The 18,194-nt window shown below is 39.5% G+C and overlaps 2 protein-coding genes across 2 annotated transcripts; one reads left to right on the top strand and one right to left on the bottom strand.

Annotated features, from left to right (window-relative positions):
* Positions 1-2,641: 2,641 nt before the first annotated feature.
* agrp (agouti related neuropeptide) lies at positions 2,642-4,333 on the bottom strand (the record flags this gene model as incomplete). Its single annotated transcript, XM_084055281.1, has 3 exons — positions 2,642-2,827; positions 3,361-3,467; positions 4,195-4,333. 3 exons carry the CDS (start codon positions 4,331-4,333, stop codon positions 2,642-2,644), a joined length of 432 nt encoding a protein of 143 aa, XP_083911407.1.
* A 4,770-nt stretch (positions 4,334-9,103) lies between these two features.
* On the top strand, positions 9,104-16,732 carry atp6v0d1 (ATPase H+ transporting V0 subunit d1). Its single transcript, XM_084059879.1, has 8 exons — positions 9,104-9,299; positions 9,806-9,977; positions 10,694-10,872; positions 11,995-12,074; positions 12,818-12,895; positions 13,310-13,486; positions 13,968-14,045; positions 14,500-16,732. Exons 1-8 carry the CDS (start codon positions 9,173-9,175, stop codon positions 14,659-14,661), a joined length of 1,053 nt encoding a protein of 350 aa, XP_083916005.1. The 5' UTR covers positions 9,104-9,172; the 3' UTR covers positions 14,662-16,732.
* Positions 16,733-18,194: the final 1,462 nt, after the last annotated feature.

Here is an 18,194-nt window from a genome sequence, read left to right as displayed (position 1 = left end):
ATAAATATGAGCCATACATCTTGAACACATGACTTCAGAGATACTGTAATGTGCACCAATTTGCGTGAGTTTTGGAAAACATCTGTTGGAGTAGTTAGTGAAAAGTGTGTTTTGAAGATGGCACAAACTGGGCCTATATGTTGTTGGTACAACATACGGTTCAAGAGATATAGACCAAAAACGTGAAGTGGGCTGTTGCAGGGCCATTATGAGGCAATGTGAACATTTTAGGGTGGAGGTTCAGCCTTGGTCTATTGGGAATGTGTGCTGCGTGCGATTTGTGGCATGTTGCACACAACGGGCCACCCCTGCAAAGATTTGGAAGCCAATCGTAGCCAATCGGAATGGAATGTGAAATATCTGACAGATACATCATGAACACAGAGATAAGGCGTACCAGTTTAGGTGAGGTTTGGACAGAATCGGTGGTAGTAGTGTTTTGCAAAGAAAACGCAAAATGGTGTTAATATTGTCAGATGGAATTGGGCGTGGCCTACTTGAGTTGCACAATGATCCAAGGAATCCAGGGGGGAAATTATTTTTGATTGTATGATCTACGGTTCAAGAGTTATAGGCCAAATCGTGAATCGGCTTATTGTAGCGCCTCCATGATGGTACTATAGAGTGGAGTGGCTGGCATCCCCAGTTTTAGCTTTTGAGGGCCTTTCTATAAGTGTTCCATGACTGACAGTGGTAAGTAGATATGCAGATCTCCCACCATGCACCTTCCTAGAACTTAGGCCATGCTTTCTTAGAGGCACACACAACAGCATGGTAAACGTACAGCTGGTAAAGGCTGCTTTGCATAAAAAAAATCACACCCAGTGTGAAGTGAGCAGTGTTATTTAGAAACATCACAGTGATGGAAGCTCACTTAAAAAAAAAACGTTTTTTTGAAGTGCGTGGTGGTATTTATAGGTTATTATTTCATCATGAAATAACTGAATAGCGTCTCGCTAGCCAATCAAAGCAAAGGGTCTGAATAGAGTCAGCCAATCACGGTACGGCGAAAAGGGTGTGAATAGAGTCAGCCAATCACAGTACAGGGAAAGACAAATTCCCAACCCCACTTATAGGAGCGGCTACACCGCTCAAAAAAACATATAGCATAGACATAAAAATAAAGGTCTTTTAACTAGTGCATTACCTTTTTTGTGGATCTTGTATATCTTGTAGATCTTTCTCTCTAGGACTATAGACCAATTATTTGTTTACCAACATTGAGACTGGACGCACAGGTGATTGTTTCACGCAATCAATTCTCAACCTCTTGTTTCGGGGTGGGCTGGTTTCAGTACACCCCAACCCCCTCTTGTGTGTTGGCTAGTGAGGCGCGTCCTAGCGAGACCTGATAGAATGGGTTTCATTGCGCGCATACTGGTTGCACGCATACTGGTTCTTATCAGTGTGACGTCGTCTGTTAAGGGGTCTATTTTTATAGTTATAATACTGCATTGTTGTTATTTAAAGGTAGGGTAAGTGATTTACTTTGGTTAAAAGAAGTGTTAAATAGCTCTGTATTCTGATAGTACTCATTGCTATACAGTGTTTGTTCAGTAAAAGGAGTCTCCCATGTCTCTCCAGCTCTTTATTAAACAGAAAAGGCATTTTCAGTGCTCTCTCCTGATTGCCTTAAATGTTGTCACCTACCTGCAAATGCACTATATTCTGTTTAATAAAGAGCTGGAGAGACCCCTGTGACTGAACAAAAGCTCTGTAGCAATGATTACTATCAGAATATAGTAGCCTACTTTAACCTTTTTAACAAAAAAACGTACCCTACCTTTAAGTCTTTGTCTTGTCAAGACAAAACGTTGCTCAATGCAAATAATGTTGATGCATATTTTGATACAATGATAAACACCAATAAAAAAATCACACCTGTGTGAAGGTAGCGGCGCCTTTGATACATTTTGTCATCAATAAGTGTTTATAATGTGTTTATAGCCACGTGTCACGTGAAGCTTGACCAATCACTTTGTTGACGTGTCTGACCAATCAGAACGTTGACGCAAAAGCCAGGTATAGAGGGCTACGCCGCTAAAAATACAGTGAGGAATATTTTTCAGGAATATGTTTCACCATAATTCAAACGTGTACTTCCTACTCTAGAGCCATCCATTTTCGACATCAAATATACTCTATTATATATATTATTATTACCTGTAATAACCTTCTAATAAACTGTATGATGACCTCAGACACAATGCACATCACTGCATGTTGTCTTTGCATTTCTGGATGCGTCACAACAAATGCAGTCCAGTTCCACTGAAACTTGAAGAGAGAGCTGCTAGGTAAGGCTTGGCAATTAACCACAAATATATTGAAACCGATATTTAGAACCAGTAACTTACTTAATCCTGCTCATGTAGGTTAAACAAATAATTGAGATGCAGTTTTTTTATATATTTTATTTTATTTCTTGTACTGTATATCAACAAATCGACTCAAAAAATCGATTACTCTGATTAACCACTTAATTATATTATTTTATATTATTATACTTCGTTGTACAATGATGGCGTGAGAAAATAGCCAATCTACAGTAAGCTCAAAACCCGTTGCATAATCATTCATTAATGTAATCGAGGCAAAAGTTTGAAATAATGGTGATATTGTAACACTATATATTATAGTGTTAAGTACGTCGGTTGCTGCAGGACTGGCCGAGGCGGCGACAAGAGCAGAATGCATTAAAGAAGCGACAGTGGCAGGTGTCACAGGTGTTGCAGCAGGGCAGCTGGTGACCCAGACAGGACTGCTGGTGGGGGATACAGCGACGAGGGGAACGCATGGCCCGGCTCTGGAGTTGCATGGCATCGTCCTGGGAGAAAACCTGCAATAAAGTAATTATTATTATAATAATAATAATTAAAAAATATATATAAAAATAATGATAATAAAAATTATAATAATATTAATCAATTGAAAAACTACAGTATATAGGCCATGTTTAATAATCAGAGTCAGATGATTATCCATACATTGTGTTTCAGCACCACTGTCACAGAGACAAATCTCTCTCTCTCTCTCTCTCTCTCTCTCTCTCTCTCTCTCTCTCTCTCTCTCTCTCTCTCTCCCCCCCCCCCTCTCTCTCTCTTTCTTTCTCTCTCTGCCTTGTGCCTCTGTGTGTGTGTGTGTGTGTGTGTGTGTGTGTGTGTGTGTGTGTGTGTGTGTGTGTGTGTGTGTGTGTGTGTGTGTGTGTGTGTGCGTGTGTGCGAGTGTGCGTGTGCGCGTGTGTGCGCGTGTGCGTGTGTGTGTGTGTGGAATGAGTATGACAATGATGAATTGAAATGTTGTTTTGTCGATTCACCTAAGAGAGAAACAGTGGGAGTGTTTGCAAAGCAACACAAAAAGCAGCATCAGTCTGACCTCGTCGTAAGAACCTGGATCCATCATTAACTGCTCCTCCACAGACTCGTCGGGGAAAAGGACAGGATCAGCTCTGGAGCGCTGGCTCTCCTCTGCTCAGGTGGAGACAAACACACATTCACTGGTTATACAACCACATCAGAAACAGCACCTCTACTCATTTGAATATCCCCATGCCTTCTTTTACATAATGACTGAAATTAAAAGGGCAACATTTAATTAAACCTCAGTTCAAGCAATTTTAAAATGTCTGTGTTTTTAAAAGCGGGAGAGTGGTCAGTCCTTGTCCCTTTTGTATTTCATTTGCTTCTATTTAGATGGTAGGAAAGCTGAAAGGGAAGGCATAGGAGGAGCACTTTGCAAATTGCTTTAAATGACAAAATTAGTATTATTAAAGCATTGGCATGCATCCTAACCACTCCGCTACAGTATCTGGTCCTGACCTTATAGGAAAACTTATAGAGGAAAGGCATAGGAGGAGTAATTTGTAACAATATTTCCAAAAGTGCTTTAAAACTAAAGTTTATTTTTTTGTATTATTATCTCCATGGCCATCTCCTGTACTTTTGTCCATTTCTAAACTGCACTTTTCAAAGCCATCAGGAAAACCAGAGACAGACAGAAGAAGCTTCTTAAGAATGTCTATAATGAACACTAGCCAACCACCTAGGTTGCCTATGCCTACACACACACCCCTGACCAGTGGTGCATTGTGTAATGCTATTTGAATAGATTAAATTGTCATTTATTATTACAATTTACAATTTCAACTAAAACTTGGGTATTAAATTCAATCCAAATCTGACTTCGTCAACTGACCTATATCTGAGAAAAAGGATGGCTCTGTCCTTCTCAGGCTGGACTGACCATCATCAAGGTGGATGTTGCCATGAACCAGTCCAGATGAGTGCTGGAAGAGGCTGAGGACCCAGCAGCACATCATCACAGTATTGACCATCATTTGCCCCAGATCTTCACAACAAAATACTGCAGTTTTAGGCAAAAAATAAATAAAAGTTCCTGCAAACAAAGTTGAGTAAGTAAGTAAAACTTTCAGTTTCAGCAATGAGAAAAATATGCCTCTGTTCTCTTGATGCTGACCATGCATGTTGGATTTTCTTGAAACGTTATATACTTCATCGTACGACAAATAGTGAAAATAGCTGATCTACAAGCTCACAATGCTATTTCCGCTACTTTAGATTTAAAAAAAATATATGATTTAATATTTTACGAATTCTGACAAGTTTTTACAATTTGACCAAAATAGGGATGCTAGGTTTAATGTGGTTAACATACATTTTAAATTAAATTGTAATATTAAATATCAAACACATCAGCCTAAATTAAATTCATGCATTGCCCAAAGGGAAATGTATTTAATTCAGTCTGACCAGAAGCAGGGATAAAACATTACAAAGTGGAAGGAGAGAGGGAGAGAACGAGAGATGGTAATATGCAGTAATCCTAAATCATACCATAGATTATAGTACATTGGATTAGCCCGTACTGTAACTAGAGAAATACGCAGAAAAGAAAGGAGAGTGTACTGTAGCTCACCTGTAGCTGGGTGTCCTTGTGGTCAAGTGTGATCCTCTCTGGTTTGGCGCTCATGGGGCCTCTTTATAACTCTCCAGAGGGAGGTGAGAGCCACATGACCACCCACGATGACACAAAGGAGTGGTTTTCATTTAACTTCCGTCAAAGTACTAGACTGTTTAAGCACAATGGGCTCCTCCCTTTCCTCCGCTGTGATCTTGTGCATAATGGAGAGTGTGCATTGGGTTCTTTGCGAGCAAAATAACTTGTCCTTCATCCTCTTTACTGTTGCTACAGATTCAATGTACTTACACTTGGTGGGGTAAACACATTAGTTGTCTTTGGTCATGTTGAAGGATTCATATTATGTGGGATGGTCTCACAATCAATGTGCAATCAGTTTTAGACCCTGCCCTCACTGTCAGTAGCCCAGTCCCATTTTATTTAGCTTCAACCTTAGGCTTTCTGAGAAAGCCTGGCGCATTATTGCTCCATCCTTAGTACTCGCCTCATACATTGTCGTCATCATGGAAGATGTGGGGACCGCTCATCCTTCTATCAATGTGCTGTTATTAACGCGCTGCCTTGTTTTCTACAGGCATGACTCAATGGAGAACATTAAAGGATAAGTCAGCAAATTATATAGTTGAAAGCATCATAATATGATGCTTTCAACTATGGCTAATGGAGCATATTATGCTCAATTAGCCAAGCGTTCAAGGTTCACATAGTGCACATAGTGGGGGGGGGGGGGGCACAAAACAACAACCACAACAGCAATAAGTTATTGTATGAAATCATGCCCAATGAACCAACTGCTGTGTCCCTTATGACATTGGTTCTCAAAGTGGGGTCTGGGGACCCTCAGGGGTCCTTGGGGGGAGTTGGGGGGGTTCCAGGGGGTCCCCAGCTAAATGTGTTAATAAAGCATCACACTAACTTTAACCTTTTATACTTTGGCTATTCAAAAATAGCAGATATACAAACTCATAGTGCGGTACCGAGTGCCACGCTATGAGCTTGTAGATCTGCTATTTTTGAAAAATATTTTAATATTGAAAAAATCATTTTTGGGATTTTTTGACATGAAAAAGTTTGAGAACCACTGCCTTATGAAACCTAAATGACTGCTTTACCTCTATGGTACGACAAATATATAATACATTTCCAAATATGCATTTGTGATACAATTGCCTAACATCCACAGAGCACTTTAGACAAATCAAATCAAATCTAGTCCAGGTCATGTCTCTATTTTTAAGCTGAAGTTTCCACGATGTTATCAACTGTAATTAAGGCTTGTCAGGTCACACAAAGGCACACACACACAACACACACACACACACACACACACACACACACACACACACACACACACACACACACACACACACACACACATACATTAAACACAATCATTCAAGAGCCTAAAAGCCTGTCCATGAAGCTTGCTGTGTTCAGGAAATTGGGCTTAATTGTGTTGCCAGTGGTTTAGGCTGTTGTGCTTTGACATGGTGTATTCTTTTGTCTGAGTTCTGTCATAAACAGTAGCATGAAAGCAGTTTTGTCCTAGATAAATTGCTTTATCATTCTGTTTTTCCACAAAATATTAACACAATATGTTCAATTCAATTACATTTTATCAAAGTGTCAAATAACAACAAGTTGCCTCAAGAAACTTCACGTGTAGAGCAAAGACCCGAGCAAGCAATTTTTGCAACAGTGGCAACGAAGACCTCTTAACTGGAAGAAATGTCAGGCAGACCCAGGTTCTAGGGTGGGTGGCCATCCTAGGTGGGGAGTAGAGACAGAGAGAGAGAGAGAGACAGAGAGGGAGATATACGATAGTGTATAATGGTATAGTAAGAATGTTAAGATGATATAGTATAGTGGTATAGCATATAGTAGCAATCCACAGTCATGCTCCATGGAGAGGCCCAGTCCGCAATCACACTCTTGATCTGCAGCTGGAGGTCCGTAATAACAGTTCATGGACCTGTGAAATTTGTAGACACAAAAAACTCCGGGGAGCGGGTCCCGCGATGTCGAGTTCCGTATCCTACTATAATTCTAGTAACCTCTGTAGTGGTGGTGAAGACACCCGGTTCTCCTCACTGGCTGGACCAATTGCTCTGATTTTGCACACAGCCATTGACCATTACCATCTGAACGCAACTGTGGAGCCCGTTTTTCCATTTCATCAAATCTCAGCTTCTTATTAGCGTTTTTGTGTCAAACACTGTCGCCATGGTTACGGGGCTGCCCAGCTATGGGACGAATTGCCTCCCGGGTTGCCAGATCATGTGCGCATATCCCCCCACGGATGCGCTGCGCCGACCGGGTATGGTCTAGTAGCGTTAATTACAATTGCACTGATGATAGAACCCACACAACCAAAGGGAGGAGGAGAGGAAAGAGGAATGGGATGGAAGGAAGAGGGGAGGGGATGGGGAGGGAGAGAGGAGAAAGGAGGAGAGGTCTCCTCTCCCCTTTTGCCTTTTACTTTTATGTTTTTGTTTGATTAGTATTTATTTAACCATTTAACTTTGTAAAGCGACTTTGAGTACTGAGAAAAATAATTGAATCTAGCTATAGGCTTTATCATAAAGAAAGGTTTTTAATCTAGTCTTATACAGAGTCTGAAACTTAAATGCTCTGCCTCCTGTTCTAACCTTAGATATTTTTTGGACTTAAAAAATGTTTGCCCCACCCACACGCACGCGCACGCACGCACGCGCGCGCGCACACACACACACACACACACACACACACACACACAAAACACTTCCTATCCTACATGGTTCCTGTTTTTATATTCTCACATTAAAACCTGACATTCGTTCAGTATAATACATTGTTCATTGTCCTTCATAATCCATTAATCTCGCAGCCTTGTTTTAATCAAAGGTGCAATTACAAGGTGTTTTTAATGTCTGTAGCCCAAAGCCAAATTGAATTAAGGCCTTTTACCTATAAAATCCACCTTGAGTGACTGGACCTTGATTTTGTATGCCCTTTTGACACTTTTTTTGGAACATCAGTCCCTTCCATGAGCACCGGTGGTCTGAGCTTATTTTGTTTTAACTCTATGGGTCTGAGGGATACCAGTAGCTCTCCTGTAACTTATTTTTTGAGTAAATATAATATTTACCAAAGCAAAACCAACTATAAATATCCATCACATGATGAATCACATGATTTTGCCAGCTGATCGTATGCGTTTACAGCCGGTGTTACACCGACGTTGGTGACATAACAAAAAACGTGTCTCCAGAGGTCGCTGTGCACAAGTGTGAGTTGATCGAAGAATTCAGGTCATGGAAAACATTTTGATTGACACTTTGGTTTAATTAATTGTAATAAAAGTCGCATGGTTTGGATGGTTTCTACTCCAGCAACTTATACAAGAGGCAGAACATTTATGGAAAAGGTCACCTGTTGTTGTTCATTTTTGTACATATCCTGGGTAAAGCACACATTTAATCAAGTTTTAGTTCGACAAGCTGATCGGTTGTGATGCTAAATAAATAAATCTCAAACCGACTTTCATTGTTCACCCAAGACAACTTTGATTGATACAACACAAGAGTGGAAGGTGTCAAGATAGTAACATGGTAACCGGAACACTCGCCCCAAAACACGCTCACCCCCAGCGTTTCTTGTATTTGTTTTACTGAGGATAATGTTAGGAATAGAATAGGGATAGATAGGTTTTGGCACCGTTTTCCTGAGGTTACGTTTAGGAATACGTTTAGGTTTATGCATAGTTTACCCCTCGAACTGTATACTGTACATATTTTCGTTTTTGTTTTCTAAACTATTTATATGATGTTTTGCATAGTGTATATTTGCCTGTCATCAGTACAAGTCAGTACAAGTAGGACCCCAATGGAAACAAGCCATAGGCAATTCTAGAGTTTTTTCTCCTCTTTGCAGACCTTGTATTGAACTGTACTTTCCTGTGCGAGGAAGTATTCAATCAATCAATCAATCAATCAATCAATCAAAGGTTAGACTTAGGAATATGAGACAGTCATGCAGAAGGCAACCGTTCCGAGGTCGCCGGAATTGCCCTGGGGTGACTGTGTTTTGGGGCGAGCGTTGTGGTATTCAGTAACGGTCTGAGCTACGGTGACATGATTGTTGAGTCACTGAATTCCGTAGGTCACCCATTTCGCTGTATCAGCGGGTACTTGCAACTCTTCCTGTCACGAACAACATTTCGTGTGTTGTTGTATTATCCACAACCCCACTCAAAATGCCTTTTTCGGAGCTGTACTTTAACGTGGACAATGGCTATCTGGAGGGGCTGGTCAGGGGGTTTAAGGCTGGAATCCTCTCTCAGGGAGACTATTTAAATCTGGTCCAATGCGAGACGCTGGAAGGTGAGTGTAGCTAACAGATGGCTAACAGCTAGCTATAGCTCTGGTCTAACGCTATGGACCAGCTGCTAGCTAACAGCTAGCTGTCAAGCTAAAGCAATTCAGGTCGTTGTTAGCTAACGTTATACTGTCCCCCGTTGATGACATGTTGTGTTTTTGATATGTTATATTTTTTGACTGCTGTGTGTTGTTAGTCAACAAGCGCTTATCGTTTACGTTATATAGGATCGTTTACGACTTAACGTTACATAGGATGTACAGTATCACCTAAACATGATGACCATTATAGCTAGCTTGTGCTACCAGGATTTTCGCATTAAACGACATCCTAGGTGTAAGCCCAGACCATTCTGACTCGTTTGATGTGTTTTGTTTCGGATTGTGATCAATCAATGACCTAAATGTGTGTGCATGGACTGGAGTTGAATGTTTGATGCTTCTTGAAGTAAAACCTCTATAATTGTTTTTCTAACATTCATCTTATGTTCCATGTTTCTGAACCCCCACAGACCTAAAGCTCCACTTGCAGAGCACTGACTATGGAAGCTTCCTGGCCAATGAAGCCTCTCCTCTAACAGTGTCTGTTATTGACGACAAGCTGAAAGAGAAGATGGTGGTGGAGTTTCGCCATATGAGGAACCAGTCCTATGAGCCACTGGCTAGCTTCATGGACTTCATCACGTAAGCTCTCGATGATCACAAGACATTCTTCATATTCAAATGCAACCTACTATACCATGCTTTTGCCAAAGGGTATTGATTCCACTGTGTTCCTTGGATGTGAATGCGGTGAACAGTAGGTCATATGAATACAAGAACGCTCGCCCCAAAACACACTCGCCCTGGGTCAAATCCGGTGACCTCGGAACGGTCGCCACCAGGTATTCGTAAATGTAACCTCAGTAAAACTATGCCAAAACCTAATCTTATTGCCAAGCATAACCTCAGTAAGACTATGCATAAACCTAACCTTATTCCTAGTCTTAACCTCAGTAAAACTAAACTATGCCTAACTCTAACCTTATTGGCTTATTCCTAACCGTAACCACAGTAAAACAAATACAAGAATACAAGAACCGCTGGGGGCGAGCGGTCCGTGAAAAAGAATGGGGCCAGTGTGTTTTTGGGGTGAGTCTTCCTTTTACCGGTCATATGACTGATGGGAAAGCACTATTCAAATTCACTTCTCTTGGGCTTTACGCATTCCAAAACGAGAATGATAGCTGAAGAAGCATTCTTTGGTCTAACATTAAATACCATCAGAAGATACATTGAACCAGAGTATTGTGGCTTATAGTATTTTGTCACTGTGACTCTGTGCCCGAACTTGTAGCTGTGTTTTTCCCTTACCTTGTTGTGCCTTACGTCTCTTCTTTCTCTCTCCTTCCTGACCACAGATACAGCTACATGATTGATAACGTCATACTGCTGATCACAGGCACGCTGCACCAGCGGGCCATCTCTGAGCTGGTGCCCAAGTGCCATCCACTGGGCAGTTTTGAACAGATGGAGGCAGTCAATATCGCTCAGACGCCAGCTGAGCTGTACAACGCCATCCTGGTTGACACACCTCTGGGTAAGAGAGAGACACACACACCGATGAAAATATTTCTCCTCTGTCTCAATGCTGCTAGTAATTATACTATAAACTAGGGTTGAGTCAAATACTTGGGAACTCTGTATAACGTGAAGTCAGAGTTTTTATAATCGGCCTGATTGGACCTGCATATTTTATTTGCTCCTATAAAATACCTGACTGCATGTGTGTGATCCAGAACATTTCCGTTTGTATTGGGTTGTCCTACATCTGAGAAGCACTGGCTTGTTCTTCTTGATTGGCTTTTGCACTGCAGTGGTATTAAAACAAAAGAGGATTATACTGTATATTTTTAAAATATGTTCTAATCATATGTGGGCTTTGCCCCATATCGATGCGTCCAAGTGATCATATGCTCTACAGTCCCATGGCTAAACATGCATTCATGTTGCAAAAATGTCACAAGGGACGCTAAATAAGCCGTGGAGACATGTGTCTGCAAAGCACCATTTGCGCTTGTGTTGGGCAGGATACAAAGGAGTTTTTGTAATTATCAATATACTGTTACAATGTCCACAATTAAGTCAGTGCCTAATTCTAAGTACCTGGTTTTTATTTTTATTAGACACTTGTAAAGATTAGATGTGATCGCTTGGAATTCATGCTTTGTACATCAAGAGTACGAGAGCTGCCCTGTTCCTTTTGGTTTGGTATCTGCAACTCTCTACTATAGAGAATTTTCTGGGTCACTATTCATACATAGTCTCAAGCCAGACAACTCTTCCACAATCTTCGAATGCTACAGAGAGTCTCTAACTCTTGTCTCACAGCTATGCTGTTCTGTTTGTCATTTCTATGCCAGAAAATCTATTTTTGAATTTCCATTTCTGCTAAGCAGTTAGCTAGATAGGCTTCAACTAATTTGTTTTCCAGTAGTGAAACTACTATGTGACTGCAAATGTGACACTTAAGTGGGGAGGCAGGACATCTGCTTTATTTTGCTATGCATTTTCAGAGCTTCCGATGTACAGTGACTGTTAGGACGGAAGCATTTGAAAAGTGTGTGAGCCAACAGTCTGTATTGAGAGACTAATTAATCCAGTACCAAATGGAGCACTCTGTTTGTTGATTTGTTCTAGTGATTCTGTCCCTTTCTTTCAGCTGCCTTCTTCCAGGACTGTATATCTGAACAGGACTTGGATGAGATGAACATTGAAATTATCCGTAACACACTTTACAAGGTAATATTATGATGGGTGAACATCGATCTAAGTTAATTACTTTCTGACAGATCAACAACTAGGTCAAAAGTGAAAAAATCTGCCACATTTGTTAAAAAGTATTAGTAGTAGTACACAATTCAATAAATACTTAATTTATATAATATACAGTAAGATATTTGAGATATAGCATATTTGAGCCAATCTTGAGCTGTCTTGCTTTTTGATCAGCTCTGCGACTCTTTTAATGTGAGTGGATTCAAGAACTCAATGTGACCGTCTTCAATGCAGTCAGTCTCTAGTCATCAAATACTGCTCCCCTCACTCTGAATATATATTGTGTATCCTCATGTTATCTTGGTCAAAACCACAAGAATGATACAAAGGAAGTGTGGATGTTGATGGAGCTTTGTTTACCAGCAGAATAAAAGCTTTTTGTTTTGTGGTAGATTCTGTATGTGGAAAAGGCTGCTGCACTCAAATGTGTTTGATATGTCAAACCAGAAAAGAGTCTTGACATTGTGTGACACATGCAATAAATATCACAGAAGAAAAAATGTGTTTTGGATTGAAACCATCTAGAGTCATAAATAAACAAACCAGCCAGAGTCATGTTGTTGGCAATAGCATCCCTCCCTAACATATACAGTTCATGACGCTAATGTATAATTTATACCATGTATGATTTCTAATGTACGATTTATATTGGTGACGTTGAAAGAAAATTGTTGTAATCCCAAATTATTATTTTTTGTGATTGTCAGGCCTATCTGGAGGCGTTTTACAAATTCTGCTCCAACCTGGGAGGAACAACAGCTGATACCATGTGCCCTATTCTCGAGGTGAGTTTGTTGTTTCCCATAGTTGATTGGTGATTGCTAGGCTGTCAACCAAGGTTATTATCGTTTTACATTTCTCATTAGTTTTTGAATTTTTATTTCGTTTTGACTTTTATGTTTTCCATTTTAGTTTTGATTAGTTTTCAAAGTGGGTTTACTAGTTTATTTTTTGGAAAGGCTTAGTTTTTAGTTTTGATTAGTTTAGTGACACATTCCTGAACGCAACAAGGCGTGAAATCAATCTTGCTTAGCTTGAAGTTTTCTCGTGCTTGCGTGGAGTATATTTCAGGCTTGTTTGTAATGTACATGATCTTGGCATTTAACGTTCTACTGCTTTCAGTGTAAGTCACTCTAAATACCGGAATTATATAGTGAAGTGAGTCATGTTTGTCCCCTTTTCTTTTCCCTTTGCTGCAGTTTGAGGCAGACAGAAGGGCCTTCATCATCACCATTAACTCATTTGGTACGGAGCTTTCCAAGGAGGACCGGGCCAAACTGTTCCCCCACTGTGGCAAGCTGTACCCTGAGGGTCTGGCACAGCTAGCCCGCGCTGACGACTACGAGCAGGTCAAAGCTGTGGCAGATTTCTACCCTGTAAGTCAGAACTAGTAAAGAGTACTTCTTTACTATACAAATTTGGTTACAAAAAAAGATATTTAAAATACATGTTGGTTCTCTTCTTTTCTGCATACATTCAATTATCCAAACACTGCATTTTTGAATAATTTAAAACCTAATCATCTATTAGTCCTTTAGTTTTAGAACCACAAAATGTACATTTCCTGCTCTGATTTGTATTGCAGTTTAAAGTAATTACAATTTGCTTTCAAGATAATAATGTTGGCCTAATTTAATGATTATGTATTTAATATAAATTGTATTTAACAAATAACTATTGCTTTTTTTTTTTTATTAATAGGCCAAAACATTGTAGGGTGTGAGAAATGTAGATGATGGCTCATAGTCATAGTATACAGTGTCTTCCAGTCTAGATACTTTAACCAGTGTTGAAATATCGGGGGGGGGGGGGGCATAAGGGATCTTCTAACACTTTAATTTCCTTGCCGTTTGTCAGGAATACAAGCTTCTGTTTGAAGGTGCTGGCAGTAACCCAGGAGACAAAACACTGGAGGACCGATTCTTTGAACACGAAGTAAGCAACACACACAGAAATAACACGTAGTGTCAGGATCAAGACACTCCTTTGAGGGGATATCGTTTGTCATCCTGTTTATGTCTCTCTTTGTGTGCTTTTTGTGGGTTTGGGGGATGGACATCATATTTTCAGGAGTCATCCATATAACAAGCTGTACAAATTAGTGAATTCAGCTGTACAATTCCTTTATTTATCGCTGTTTATCTACCATAAGTCTCAGGATTAAGGAATAGAGCCTGACTTTCAAAGGCACGAGATAACCATAAACAAGGAAAGACATAAATGTACGTAGTCTAATAAAATGAAACATACAAACTGTTACTGTCAGTTTGTTAATCTGATACCATGTGTGTTACTGTCAAATTGTTAAAGAAAGCACTGCAGTATATGACTATTATTTATCGGGCATTTATTTTCTAGTTTGTTAATCTGATACCATGTGTCATGGCAGGTGAAGCTGAACAAGCTGGCGTTCTTGAACCAGTTCCACTTCAGCGTGTTCTATGCCTACGTCAAGCTAAAGGAACAGGAGTGTCGCAATATTGTCTGGATCGCTGAGTGCATCGCTCAGAGGCACCGTGCCAAGATTGACAATTACATACCCATCTTCTAATCTGCCTCCTCCCATCACACACAGTAAAATCCTCCATGTTAATTTGACCACATGAACCCTAGCGTCCCTATTCTGGGCATGTCATAATTGGCGAATCTTCGGCGAAAATAGCAGATTCACAAGCTCAAAACGTGCCGTGTTGTCAGTTTGTAGATGGCCTAGTTTTGGTGTAGAGGGAAAAAAGGAGGGGGCCTAGTGCACACCACTGTGGGACCCCAGTAAACGAAGTATATGGGTTTAAGTGGTCAACTCAAGAGTGTACAAATAGATAAATTAACAATGGGGATTTTACTGTATACCCGATACACCATACAGATATGGTTTTGCATTCTGATCACTTAACTCTCTCTCACAAGTACGCACATTTTCTGTACACTATTCAGCTCTGCTCAACTTCTCTTAACCTCAAAATGCTAGGCCCTCATCTCGACCCTCAGTCCACACTGGAGTTTCAGAGTGCTTGGAACACTGGTGTGAATTGGATGCAAAGGTCGTTGGTAAATGCCTTCTCCTCTTCACTCTTGGATGTGAATTAGTAATCCAATTCTCACTTTTAGTAATGCTGTTGGTTTGTGGTAGTGCAGTCACTTACTACAGTACATATACTTTGATCCATGACTTTGTGGAGATTGGCTCTTAATCTTAAATCCTACAGTATAAACGGCGTTTAAAGTGTTCTGTTCATAATACATAATTAGCTGTATTTGTACAGCAAATATCAAAGCAGTTAAACGTGCTGCACAGAGTCTAAGTGATAGCTACAAATTATGAAAAGTTAATAGCGTAATGAAACTGCCAGAAAAAATGTAAGTGTTGTTACTGATAGTACAACAGGCACCTGCCAAGTGCTTTTACCAGCTGCTGTTGGCTGCTAACTAGCTATCAACTGGAGGTCCTAATCTTTAATACACCTGTTGGGTGATAGGTCTAGCAGCTACTATACTAGGTAGTCACATGTTTTGGAGGTCCTATTGTGATTTCCTAACTACTGGGTCTGTAGACAAAACAAAGTTAATTTCACTCCTTGCTACCTAATTCTTTGTGAAAGGATTGACAAGATGTTGGAGAACTTAAGAGAAACTGTATCGCTGTTCAGGTTAAAACATTCCTTTGTTGATCTTTGGAGTTGTAAAGAGTCCATATCATAAATGTAATCCTCTATGGAAAATAAATTAACAAAAACTCAACTCATTTGATTGGATTGAGTTTTTCTATTTGCAAGCTTTTTTAATTTTTATTTTTTTTATTCTGTTAGTTGGTTCTGGCAGCATGTGGGACATCATCGCTGTCGGGTGGAAACCTTGTATGTCCAAAGCTTACTTTTCAGGAAATGGCAAAAAGAATCTGTGTTCCAATGGATCTAGTGTAGTTATTTAGTCACAAGTTCTTGTTAATACTTTTCAGTGGTTCAATATTTATAAAACCCACAAGACAGACTTAACCGTTTTTGGGCTTTGAGCTTCTAGATCGGCTACTTTGCGCAACACTGTGTTGTATGACAAAATATAAAATGACCATTAGCATTAATTTATGAAAAAACTAAAAGCTGAAAAATGCAGATAAGAGTTCAGCTCGACAGCGATGACATGTGTTTTGAGTAGTTGATTGGAATGAGTGTTGGATATGTCATTTCATGTATTTTTCCCAAAATTCAAGACTTGAAAATGTGTGAATTGAATCAGATTTCGTTCTCATTTTCTGTTTGTTTGTGGAATACGAATACAGTGCATAAAATGTAGTTTACAAATCTTAAATGGAGCTCCAAATAATCCCCATAGTCTGTGTTCTTTGACATTGTGTGTGTGTGTGTGTGTGTGTGTGTGTGTGAGAATTACAAGTCTATAAATGACTGGACTTGTCTTAGCAGGATATACGTCCAGGGAAAGAACAGAGTTGTATATGGAAAAAAATATGTAATGTTCAAACTATAAAGTGATATATTTAAAGATGACTGTATGATTATTATTTTTTTGGTCTTGCTGTAAAAAATCATTTATCGTTTGTCTTGTTATGAGTTGTTCTTGTGAAGTGTATTATAAATGTCATGAATAAACATGAAACCTCTACCATTGTTGCCTGCTTCGATTCTTGAGTTACATTTGAGAACTACTGTACTAACAAAGTACACTACAACTAACCGTACTTACCACTGAACCACAAAACATACATTTCAAATTGTGTCATAAATAGCCAATCTACAAGCTCACACGTTGCAGCATCTCACCCTACTACCTCTGCCAAGGTACAACAACCATTTGCTCATTTGAAAGGTTGTTCTGGTGGTGGTCCTATAGAGAAAAGGTCATGTGGTCGCCAAAGTCAACAGTTTTCATCCTCTTGGTTGTATGAAAGTTAATTTATTTCACATTTAAAAAATCTTTGCAAATACAGTACAGATATACAAAGGACAGCCATCAGTCAGGCATCCACACCACAACCACATCAAAAGTATAAACCCACAATTAAAATAATACACATTTAGGAACTCTCTCTCTCACACACACGCACGCACACACACAAAAAAAGATGACGGAAGTAGGTCTCAGGTCATCATGAAGGCTGTTCCAGAAAGTATATCATGATGCTCTACTGTAGGTACTGTAGGTGTAGCCTACATTTAGCAGACCAAGTTGCCTAATGATATGAGAGTCATTTGTAGACTTTAGAATTCACACAATTTTACAGAATTCACAGAATTTTATGGCACTGTTACTGTATGTAGGTGTTTTCTATTAAGGATATAGGTGTTTAACTTATTTTTCTTCCTTTTATAATGTTTCCTTTGCTTAATTAACATTTTATGTAAATTACTTGCCTTTGTAGGCAAGTCACCTTAAGTATTGTAAATCAGTGGTTCTCAACCTTTTCAGGCCTGGACCCCCCAAAATAATACATTTTGAACTGGGGACCCCCCACCCTGATAAGCACTTGGAATTGTAGGAGTTGAGGCATTACATTTAGTTTGACTCGGTTCCACAGATAAATATTGTGAAAATAGCCAATCTACAAGCTCACAACGCCTTGTGTTTTTGCCAATTTGGCAGGTGCCATACCTTGGCTCCAGAAAAAAAAAAAGTATATATATATATATATATATATATATATATATATATAATTATTAATTATTCAAAGAAATAATAATAATCATGAATAGTAGCCTAATGGAGGTGTAAGACCATTGTGTTTGTATTGTGTATAGTTATAATGCATAGTTTTCTATGCATTAAGGGGGTTTTGGTGTTGTTTTTTGGATGATTTGACGTGACATCAGTGCATGTTGATCTCCATAATGTGCATTTGATGGGGCAATGGGGGCCATATGTGCATTTGTCTCCATATCCCACACATCCCTGTCATTTTAGATTTCTTTGGATACTCAAAAGTAGCAGATATATTGATAATTGATTTTTTTTTTCAAGCATACGTTTGTAGCTCAAATCTTTGCATGGGGGTCCCTGGAACTAAATATTTTACAAATGTTCGCTTTGAAATATATATTTTCCAAGATATGCACAAATGTTGACGATTTTTCA

Source organism: Gymnoscopelus microlampas (genome assembly GCF_963454915.1).
Source record: "Gymnoscopelus microlampas genome assembly, chromosome: 1".
NCBI classification, from domain to species: Eukaryota; Metazoa; Chordata; class Actinopteri; order Myctophiformes; family Myctophidae; genus Gymnoscopelus; species Gymnoscopelus microlampas.
The sequence above is the reverse complement of the archived record's forward strand: the minus strand, read 5'-3'. Positions and strand labels throughout refer to the sequence as shown.